Source organism: Oryx dammah, unplaced genomic scaffold, assembly GCF_014754425.2.
Source record: "Oryx dammah isolate SB20612 unplaced genomic scaffold, SCBI_Odam_1.1 HiC_scaffold_18, whole genome shotgun sequence".
Classification (NCBI taxonomy): Eukaryota; Metazoa; Chordata; class Mammalia; order Artiodactyla; family Bovidae; genus Oryx; species Oryx dammah.
The window spans coordinates 87,620,562-87,632,184 of NW_024070202.1; the positions used below are offsets into that span (position 1 = coordinate 87,620,562).

At 39.0% G+C, this 11,623-nt stretch overlaps 1 protein-coding gene across 1 annotated transcript; it reads right to left on the reverse strand.

Annotated features, from left to right (window-relative positions):
• Positions 1 to 8,861: 8,861 nt before the first annotated feature.
• Positions 8,862 to 9,789, reverse strand: TAS2R16 (taste 2 receptor member 16). Its single transcript, XM_040259550.1, has one exon. The coding sequence runs from the start codon at positions 9,765 to 9,767 to the stop codon at positions 8,862 to 8,864; it is 906 nt and encodes a 301-aa protein (XP_040115484.1). The 5' UTR covers positions 9,768 to 9,789.
• Positions 9,790 to 11,623: the final 1,834 nt, after the last annotated feature.

Below are 11,623 nucleotides of genomic sequence, written 5' to 3' on the forward strand. Positions count from 1 at the left end.
CCCATGGACTGTAGCCTGTCAGGCTCCTCTGTCCTTGGGGATTCTGCACATAAGAATACTGGAGTGAGTTGCCATGCCCTCCTCCAGGGGATCTTCCTAACCCAGGTCTCCCACATTGCAGGCAGATTCTTTATCGTCTGAGCCACCAGGGAAACCTATAGGCACATTTACAGAATAAAAAAAATTTTTTTGATGAGTGTTTGGTACAGTAGATTATTTTCAAACTGAAGTGAGGGAGATTCCATATGGTAGCTTTTGAAATTTTATTTTATTTATTTTTGGCTACCCTGGGTCTTTGTTGCTGCACACAGGCTTTCTCTAGTTGTGGTGAGCAGGGCCTGCTCTCTAGTTGCGGTGTGCAGGCTTCTCATTGCCTTGGCTTCTCTTGTTGCAGAGCACAGACTCTAGGGCAGGCAGCGTTCAGTAGCTGCAGCACTCAGGCTCAGTAGCTGCGACTCCAGGGCTTAGAGCTCAGGCTCAGGAGCTGTGGTGTGCGGGCTTAGTTGTCCCTGGGCATGTGGAATCTTCCCAGAGAAGGGTTTGAATAGTGTTTTCTGCATTGGCAGGCAGATTCCTAACTACTGGACCACCAAGGAAGTGCTCCAGATGGTGTACCAGAATCAGGAAAGGGGTACACAGTTTGAAAACATTCTCAATACTAGAATATAATTTTTTATTTGTAAAAAATAAAGTTTTAAAATTTATTTGATAAATAAAAAATTATTTCTGTGCTTTTCATATCAGCTGAAAGTGCAACAGATAATTTTTGACTGGTGGAGGTATGCAGAAGATAAAGTGATTTTTAGCTAGAAATCTTCTAGAGGAAATATGAGAAGTGAAAATCTAATTTTAACAAAAGAAGATATGATTGAAAAGATTTTAAATCTAGGATAGATGGCTTCTAATAATTCCTTTCAATGTTAGGGTTATGTGATTTTTCAAACATTCAGAATCTCTCTTTTTTTAAAAAATAGTATTCTAATCCCTTTCCTGCATTTCATTCTTCCTACATGCACGTTTGACTGTAGTATACATAGAGTTAAGAAGGGAAAACCCTGATGTTCTGCTTGATCCTAGAATGTAGGAAGCAGGAAAAAAAAAAAAAAAGCCATGCTCCAATCTATCAATGAGAAAAGCTGGATAAATGACAAAGTTATAACCTTCTCTGAACTTATCAGAGAACTACAGATACAAGGAAACTGAATAATCTAAACTGATGGAGAGAAGAGAGAAGGAATGTGTGGAATGGATCACTTGTGCAGAGCAAGGCAGGAAGAGATGCCAGCCACCATTCTTATACCCTGACAGTACAAATGGCACAACTGTCTTTAGACACAAATGTTATTTACCTCAGCCTCTACAAGTCTACACAAGATGCCTGGCCTTCAATAAAAAATTACAAAACACACAAGAAAAACGAAATCATTTTCAAGAGACAAAGAAATGACCCAAATGGAAGTATTAGACAGGGAACTTTAATTGCTGTTTAACAATAAACTTTGACTTAAAAACACTTTTAGATGTACAAAAGAGTTGCAAAGATAGAACAAAGAATGTTAATGCCTGTTTTCCCTGATTGTTTATTAAGATATATAGGGAACATGTATACACCTGCTGGAACTAAGGGTCTAACATTAATGATACACTACTATTAACTAACTTCTGAAGCTTATTCAGATTTCACTAGTTTTTCCTTAATGGTTTTTTTTTTTTTTCCTGTTCCAGGATCTTACCCACAATAGCACATTGAATTTACTCATTATGCTGTCTTACTCTCCTCTGGTCTGCGACAATTTCTCCAACATTCTGATAAACTGGACAGTTTTGAGGAGTACTGGTTGAATATTTTGTAGACTGTCCCTGGACTTGGGCTTGTCTATGATGTTTTTCTCATGGGTAGACTAGAGTTTGAGGAGGAACATCACAAAGTTTAAGTGTGGTTCTCACTTTTTTATAACAAGGGCCCATACTATCAACATGCCTTATTGATGAGATGAGCCTTGCTCACTTGGCCTACATAATATTTGCCAGCGCGCAGTTGTTTAGCTTTGTACTTGCTGTTGGGACAGAGTAGCAACTTTCAATCTCCTTACATGTGGAAGAGAAAACTGGAAGTTCCCACTGTATTTTTCTAGAAAATAATTTATTTCATCTTTATTTTAAAACTGTTTGCTTAGAGTTTTGCAAATGGTCTCATAATTTTTATTAAAAAGTTCTTATATTTTAGTAATTATTTCTTTTTTGCCATTTAAAATTTTGCATAATTTTGCATAATTTTGCATTTTCCTTTTATTTCTAGATTAAGTTAGCTAGTGATCCATCTACTGTGTTAAAATTGTCAACTAACACTTTTCAACTTTATAAGCATTACTGTGTATAAAATAGATAACCAACAAAAAACGTACTGTGCAGCACAGGGAACTATATGCAATATTTTGTAATAATATACAAGGGAAAAGAATCTGAAAAGGAATATATATGTGTGTGTGTGTGTGTATATATATATAGTCTCTGACCATCCCTTTAAGTGGACATAAAAGGGAAATTCCCTTTATTGAAGAACATATATATTCTTCTATAAAAAAGAAATGGACTCATACTACTGAAACTGACACAAGATAAATGAGGTTGAGGTGAGCATAAGCATGCATGTTAATTAAATGATCAAGATGTCAGGGAAATTTCACCCTAAACTCAAACTATACGATCTTAAGTCTGGGTAGAGACAACTGGGACTGAGAAAGAAGATGGCAGAAATGGACCTCACAGAAACCAACATGTTAATATTTATCAAGTGTCAAAAACATGATGATAACCTCAGCTGCACAGTGGCCTTGCAGAGTCTCTTTCTGTGTCTCAGGGGACGCTCTCAGAATGTACCGAATGTGGCAGAGCAGTTGGTGTGGGCATCAGACACTTGCCCTAAAATCCAGCACCTTTCCTGAAAGGGTCAGCGTGCTATACTCATGAATATCATGATCCTCTCCTTACTTGTACCCATATTTTAGGATCTATAAATTTTCCTTTTATGTTCACTTGGAGGCATAGTCAGAGACTATCATAACATGAAATGCCAAATCATAATAATGAATGAGCAAGAGAATATAGAGCAAAAACTGGAGGGATTTGTATGACCTTGTGACAAATCTCAGATGACAGCTTGAAGGACTTATCAATAGGACTAGAAAGCTTCAAGTTGGTTGACCAAACATGCCCTGTCCCACTGTGAGCAGACCTGGAATAATGTCAAGTTCAAATCTCTTACCTATTTTTTCTCTACTCATCTATTTTTGTTTGTTTGTTTGTTAGTTTAAGGCATGTTTTATTTCTCATTCTGAGTAATATGTTACAATCTGGATTTTGTCTAGACATTAATCTTGAGGTTTGATGGGAGCACATTCCACCCACCCTTTCTCTGGTTAATTCTTAGGTTCCTACATTTAGAGCAGAGATAGAGAGAAAAGTTGATTTCTTGATTTGTCCTTCAGAAGACAGTCTTATTTCTAAGTTCTTGGAGTGGATCTCATTCAAACCATCAAGTACTGACAACACCAATCTGCCAATATTCTCAAGAAATATCTACCTACACACTCTATCTTTAGACTTTAAGAATGAAGGCTTATGAAACTTATCTTCCCTCTAATTTTAAACTTAAATTTTAAGATCTATTTTTTTTCCTGCAAATGCAAGTGATTATTCCCAGTCATTTTGACTATATCTTGGCTGTGTTTCAGTTATTAAATTAGCATATTTTAATAAATGTTAATCTTAAAAAATCTAACATTTAAATCTTAGTTTAAGATTTAAAGGAAAACTTGAGTCATGATATACAATTTATCTTTTATCTAATCAATGTGACCTGTCATTTTTTATATATTCTATCTAAAAAAAAATTTGAACAAACTTAGCACTGCAAAAAATATAGTTTATACAATTATATCTTTGCTACCAAACTAGCAAAAAGTCAATTCACACTTAGTATCAATTTTGTAAGTTTTATTAAAAATAGAACATCATCCTAAACAAGTGTTGTTTGGGAATTTTGAGATATAGCTGAAAGATGGTGAACGAATCTCAAGAATTCTATTAAAAGCTCTGTCTAGAAAAATCAAAGATGATGCTTTTCTCCCTCCTATTAGAAAGCATTTTGACATTATGAATAGTCACAGGAATAAGTTATCTTGTACTGATTGTAAAATATATTGTAGATACCCCTGGGGGTTTTAGGAGAAAGTTTTCCAACTCTCTCCCTTAATATGTGTTTCTGGAATTGAAGTAAATCTGGATAATTTTTTTAAAAAGGTTTACAATTCCAGGTATGTTATGATTGGTTTTTGACTACAATACTTCTCATGCTATTATTTGATAGTCTTTCTTTCTCTTCTGCACCTTTACCTTTATCAAGAACAATTTTGGAAACAACTGGGCATAATTTTTTATAGAAATACAAGAACAATGGAGGCTTCACAGGTGGCTTAGTGGTAAAGAATCTACCTGCCAATGCAGAAGACCAGGAGATGAAGATCCAATCCTTGGGTCAGGAAGATCTCCTGGAGTATGAAATGGTAACCCACTCCAGTATTCTTGCCTAGAAAATTCCATGGACAGAGTCTGGCGGGCTACAGTTCATGGGGTCACAGAGTCAGATACAACTGAGCTTGCACACGCACAAAAACAATGAGGACCATTAACACAAGGACAGTATAACACAGTATAACCTTTAACAAAGTATAAACACAAACACCAAAATGGGGGGAAAAAAGCAGAACTCAGAGCTCTACTCATGAGTTACTAAACACTGAAACTTATTGCGCTCAAGTCCAAAATTTAAGGCCACTCTGTCTGGATTCAAGTAAAGGGAATCTTGAAAGCTGTGGTGGCAGTAAGACAAAGGATTATCAGAGGCAAACCTCTACCTTGGCCTTTGGTTTAGTTCCTTCTGAGAAAGGAATTCATCTCAGGGTCGATTTATAAGGAGAATGTAATATACAGCTCCTGATAAACAATCTCAGAAAACGTAGGGGCATTTAACATCTTATTGACTTTGATGTCTCTTGTAACAATTTTATTGAATAGACAGCTCAGAAGAAACAAGTTTTTCTCTAACCTTGCCTTCAAACATGTACCAGAGAGCATCATTTCTCACCTTGTCTGGGTATTATAGATTCCACAGGTTCCTAAGAATAGCTCCATTTTGACTTATAGTATGAAACTATAAGTTCACAAGTAGAAAGCTGGAAACTTTAGAAGCATGCAGGAACTAAACAACATATTCCTGAACAACAAATGGATCAAAGAAGGAATCAAAAAGGAAATTAAGAAATATCTTGAAACAAACGAAAATGAAAACACAATGACCAAAATCTATGGGGTGCTGCAACAGCAGTTCTTAAAGGGAAATTCACACGATAAATGCATATGTTTATGAAAAACAGCGATGCTAAATACATAACCTAACTTTACATCGCACAGAGATAGGAACAAAGAACAAACTAAGCTCAAAGTGAGTAGAAAGAAAGTCATGACAAAGATCAGCATGGAAATACATGAAATAGAGATTAGAAATATGATGGAAAAGATCGGTAAAACTATTCGCTGCTTTTAAAGATAAAATTGACAAGCCCAAGGGAAAAAAAAAAAAAAGACATGAATGGAATCAGGAATGAAAGAGGAGACACCACAAATGACACCACAGAGTCACACAGGGTCATAAGAGATTACTATGGACAATTGTGTGCCAAAAATTAGGTAACCTGGAAGAAATGAATAAACTTCTAGAAATAAAAGTATCCAAGACTGAATCATGAAGAAAGAGAAGATATGAACAGATCAATAATGATTAAGAAGATTAAATCAGTAATTAAAAACCTCTCAACAAGAAAAAACCGGCGAAGCTTATCAAACATTTAAAGAATTAACACTAATCTTTCTTGAATTCTTCTAAAAATTAAAGAAGAGGAAACACTTTCCAAGTAATTTTAAGAAGCTAGCTTATCCCGATACCAAAGCTAGACAAGAACACTGATGCACACAAATGTTGAAACCCTCAACAAAATATAAGCAAATCAAGTTCATCAGTACATTGAATGGATCAAACACCACAGTGAAAAGAAATTTATCCTCAGATATAAGGATGCTTCAGGATGCACAAATCAATAAATGTGATATTAATAGAATGAAAGATAAAAATCAAATGATCATCTTAGCAGGTGCTACGAATAATGAGTGTGATATGGGATAGGCTGATTACAAGTTAAATAATACAGGTACATGGCCCACTGGTGACTGCATCTCATATCTAGCTAACTCATTCTCTCAACGGTATCCTTGTTCTTGCTCCAAACACCTCTGTTATTCTTTGTAAAGTATCTCCCTTTTAAATCCTAACCATCTGTTTCCAAATTAAAACTCTTCAAGCCTTTAAAACTTACCTCTTGGTTTCCATCCCTTTTCCTTTAATTTTTAGGTCTGGTATTAGCCAGCAGTATGAACTTGGGTAATTCACATGACTTTTGTAGCTCTGTTTCCCAGGATTGGATTTTCATGACCTACCGTGTCCAGTTGAAAATGATTAAAACATGTGGAAGCTCTTTGTAAACTATCAGGTGCCACAACGCTAAGGGGAGGTTGTTATTTCTGTGTCTGCATTTTATTTTATTAATTTCTGGATCCCTACGGGCTTTTATATCTCCACCTCATGCATATCCTGGATACCTTTTCCATTGCATCTTCCTCTGAAGAAGACAGTGAAAGTATTACAGATATTTAAGAGCTTCTAGAAGAATATCTCTGTATTTGATAGTTGGGAGCAGAGGGAGAAGGCTTTTATTTTGTCCATTTTCTCTATTTACAAATATGTGAGGAATACAGTTTCTGTTTGTTTTAACTTTCTGAGACTTTAGAGCATACAATCTGTGGATACAAATGACCAATAGCAATCACTCAAATTTCAGTTGCTTTGTTGTCCCACTTGTTCTGGTGGGCTCCCAAACTCTAGCAACACACCAGCCCACCAGTCTCCTAAGCATTTCTGGGGGTCTCTGATCAGATAACACAAAGTTGATTTCTACCTTCTACTTTTCTTTTTTCTACCCGGTGCCATTTCATCTAGTTATGACTCTGCTCAGTTGACATTACTGCATTCACTGGGTTCTGTCCCACGTTCTATACAGTTGAACCACTGGGCTTTGGGAAATGCCAAATGCACCAGCAGAAATGTTACTGAGATATATCAGATGGAACAGAGTCTTTGGAAAATGTTCTTTCGATTTGTGCTTATATTTCACACCCTTGGTTTCAAATATGAATTCAAGAGATGATGAGACAAATCAGAGTGATAGACCCGAGACCAGGTCAGAATTTCCATTTCCTTCCAGGACTAAGCCTTCTTTTGTAGTCAAACTTGAGATACCTACTTTCTTAAGTCTTCTCATGGCAGAACCAGAAGTTCAGTTCACCAGACATCCCTAATATATATGAGGTGAACAAAGTGTATTCTTAACTCTGACATCAGAAAGCTTTAAGAGATGAAGCTGTCCTTAAGAACAATATCTGGATAAGTGCTGGAGCTTATGGAAGCTGAGACGCAAAGGTCTGTGAGGTGTCAGTTACCAGTTTTGTTGCTGGTGGGTGAGGGAGGAGAGGAAAGAAAGAAGGAGAGAGATGCCATGAGGGTAAGGTAAGACTTGGTCCTACAAAGATAAGAGTATGAGAGAAACCTGTGCGATGGGGGAAGCTGAAAAGGACTTAAGTCCTAAAGGTGATTTTAACTAGATTCCTGTGTAGTTCCTATATTCTTGTCCATTTGGAAAGAACTTTAGACTGCCAGAGAGCAAAGAAGATTATAGAAGGCTTAAGCCAACATCACTCAGATTTTATGAAGAGGAGTTCCTGCTGACATCTGGGTTATGCATGGAAGAAAACCAGCTAAGCCTCAATCTGGGAATATTTCTAGAAATTTCATTCCATTTTGTAGTACACTGAAGAGGCAAGAATCCAGCCAATGGAAACTCTGTGTGTGTTTGTGTGTGTGTGTGCACACATGTGTGTGTGCTTAGTTGCTCAGTCATGTCTGTCTCCTTGTGACCCCATGGTCTGTAGCCTGCCAGACTCCTCTATCCACAGAATTTTCTAGGCAAGAATACTTGAATTGGTTGCTGGTTCCTATGCCAGGGAATCAACCGGTCAAATTAAATTGCCAATATTTGAACAAATTCCGAGATGAACCTAGACTGGGTAAGTCATCTCCTTTTCTGGGGAAAGTGTCTTAGCAAATGAAAATGAAAGAGTTAAAATTTAATTTGAGTATTAAAAGCATAAAGTCACTGTATTTGGAAGAGACACAAATAAGGAAAATCATATTATAGGATAAAAGTTCAGAAGCAGCAGAGAGAGATATTCAAGATCTTTTCCTGACTAAAGCAGGGAAGGTAAATTAAGCGCTTAGTATGGAAAACATTCAGGGTATGGGCAATAAGCTTTTATAGGGAAAAGACTCATATTAGTAAGTGAAGAATTGGCAGTCATAGACTAGGTCAAATAAAAACAAAATGGGGACACCATGATTTCGGGTCTCTTGTGTTGAATGTACTGGGAGAAAGATCCCAGAGGTAAAGAGGTAGAGGAAGTCATGAGAGAGTTTGCACCAACCTGGGGATTGTGGACAGGAGAAGGAAGCAGTGGCTCAGAACAGAAGAGCTTGGTTGTTTGGAGATAGATGGCTGTGGGCAAAGAGAATGAGGCTAACGTTTATGGTTTCTCATTGTCACACAGGAGATTGTCAAAATCCTGCCAGTTTGGTTATTGGTATTAGTTGTATCAGTGCAAAAACTCATTTGCCCAGAGGTCTTGTTCCCTACGCCTCAGGCAGCTTCTAGGCTCCAGCACCTTGCCTTTAAAACTCTTTTCAGTTTGGCACTGCTCAGCATTAGTAAAGTAGAATGAATAGAGACTAATGCATAGATGATAGCTTCCCAGGCCCAGAACCAAGACTCTTTATTAAATAGGACATCCAAGATGGAGACGAGCACGGTCAGAAAATAAAAGGTGAACAAGATGAGGAAGATGCCAAGAGACCTCAGGGCGGCAGAGAGAGCTTCCGGGTTGGAGATAGAGTGGCCTGTGTGAAGGTCTTTCATCTGCTTCAGATGTCGGGATAATAAGGCCATGAGCAAGACTGTGGAGGCCAGGAACAGGAGGAAAGGAATAACCAACACAACTACCTTCCGCAGTGTGGAAAAATCCCACAGGAACGCTTCCAGTCTCTCAAGCATGGTGCTGTTTCTAGGGAAATCCTTCATGGAGATGAATTGAATGATGATGTAATAACTAGTAGCTGAAAAGATGGTAGACACACAAGAAACCAGCAGAGAGCCCAGCAGCAGCCGAGGAACCCATCTCACAATTCTCCACTTCATCCAGAGGAAGATGGGGTGGCTGAAGAAGGAGACTTTGACACAGTAGAAGACAGCAAGCAAGCTGGTCAACCAGAAGGAAAGGATATTAGTAAATTGCCAGATGATCCCAAAATACCAGAAATTGAAATTAGGGTGGAAGTGGGAGCCAAAGTTGTGCAGCATCGATGACCACAGTTGACAGAAGCGGCAGAAGCCCAGGCTGGTGAGAATCATGTCCACAGGTGGCAGCCTTTGAGTCTGCACCCACTCTCTGCCCAGCACTATGACAGTCAGGCTGCTCTGCCCAGTTATTGTCAAGAACTCGAGCATATAGATGACCATGAAGAAGACAGAGAGTTGGCTGGTTATCATCCTTCTATTCCAAGGAAACTTCCTGGGCATGTACTCAGAATCTCTGCCACAGTTTCCAGTTTGGGACCAGGTTCCTGGCCACATTAGTGTTTCATGCAAGAAAATACCTCCCTCCTGATGCAAATTTTCCCTGGCTTATTTTTGACTTTGCCATTTCCCTAGCTGCGGGATTTGCTTATGCTTTGCTTGCTGGTTTGTTATCAGGCCTGGATGCAGGGAAATGTGGTTGGAGTGTGGACTCTTGCTTCTGAGGTGATTTGATTATTCCCATATAAGACATCCTTATTTCATAATCATACTGTTTATATCTTCTGAGATGTCTTTAGCTTATTTCATCATCATTTCAATAGGATAGTCTCACTCTTCATACCTAAAACTTGAACTACAGGAAAGATAAATCCTTCTCTGTCCATTCATGTCCCAGGTAACATTTCTAATCTGCTCACTGAGTGCTGTAATAATGTCAGCTTCAAAAACCCTGCCTCCCCAGCTTCTGTAGCTGCTGGGCACAGACGCCACAATCAAAGTTTGAATCTCTCTAATATGTGCACTCAGTCACTCAGTCATGTCTGAGTCTTTGTGCCCCATGGACTGTAGCCCTCCAGGCCCCTCTTTCTGTGGGATTTCCCAGGCAAGAATACTGGAGTGGACTGTCACTTCCTTCTCTAGGGGATCTTCCTAATCCAGGGATGGAACCTAGGTCTCCTGCTTGGCAGGAGGATTCTTTATCATTGAACCACTTGGGAAGTCTTTGAATCTATCTAAGAAACAATAAAGAAAATCTTTGCTGTGAGAGTCCACCCAAGAAATTGTGGGAAGCTGAGATCTTCAAGTCTCCTTGTCTAAGATGGGCAATTTTCTTTGCTGCCCATTGGACTTCTTAACTCAAAGAAATCAGCTTGCAGTGTCCACTCACTCCCTAAAATTGAGAGGTGGCTTCCTTGGCTATTGTTTTGCTGATTCCAGTACCTTGAGCTCAGGTTTTATATATCTTTAGGATATATAAAAGCTATATATATATCTATTGGTTCCATTATCGTCACTGTTTTTTTTTTTTTTTCCCCCTTATGTGCTGTGGCTATGTTTGTCACTGCTCCCACTGCTCAAGATGACTTGAAAGAGGGCCCTCTCACCACTAGTAAAACAATTTTTAAACTTGATATCTACTGAAGGGAGCAGCCTAAAGGACTTGCTCTCTTTGTTTGTTTGTTTCTATAGTTATTGTCATTGAGCTTCCCCTTCCCTGAGCAGCCTGTGGAGACAAAGGGAATTGCTGATGAGCGTGACTTCAAATGTCCCTGACTCTGGTGTAATCTGGTTCTGTGAAATTGTAACTCGCTGTAAAGTCCCGACTAGATGTTTCTGGAAGTGACTCCTGTGGGCTTGCAGTTGAGTCTGGCCCCAGGGGATGCAGGATGGGCTGCTCTGCGAGGCACCTGCTGAGGATAGTCTCCTGGCAGGTGCTTCCCTGTCCAGCTGTGGGGTCCAGTTTGGGCTGCACCACCTCTTACTTGTGCTCTTGCTGTTCAGAACTCCACCCCTAAAGGCCCTGAGGCTGAGGGAACTAGCCGGCAGTCTGTCGGGGAACAGCCCAGTAGTCACTCGGAGCTGTCTGAGGAAACTTGGGAGCTTAAATCTTTGTCCTTCTATCTTTGTAGTCTTACTTGAAGCAAATTTGATTTGCAGCTGTCCAGACAACTACAAAGGTTGCTCAGACAGTACAGAATCTGCCTGCTAGGCACGAAACCTGGGTTAGATTCCTGGGATGGGAGTATTCCCTGGAGAAGGGAATGGCAACCCACTCCAATATTCTTGCCTAGAACATCCCTTGCACAGAGGATCTTGGCGAGCTAAAG

Coding starts and splice junctions, on each gene's coding strand:
- TAS2R16 (XM_040259550.1), bottom strand. CDS start 9,767: ATGATAACCAGCCAACTCTCTGTCTTCTTCATGGTCATCTATATGCTC.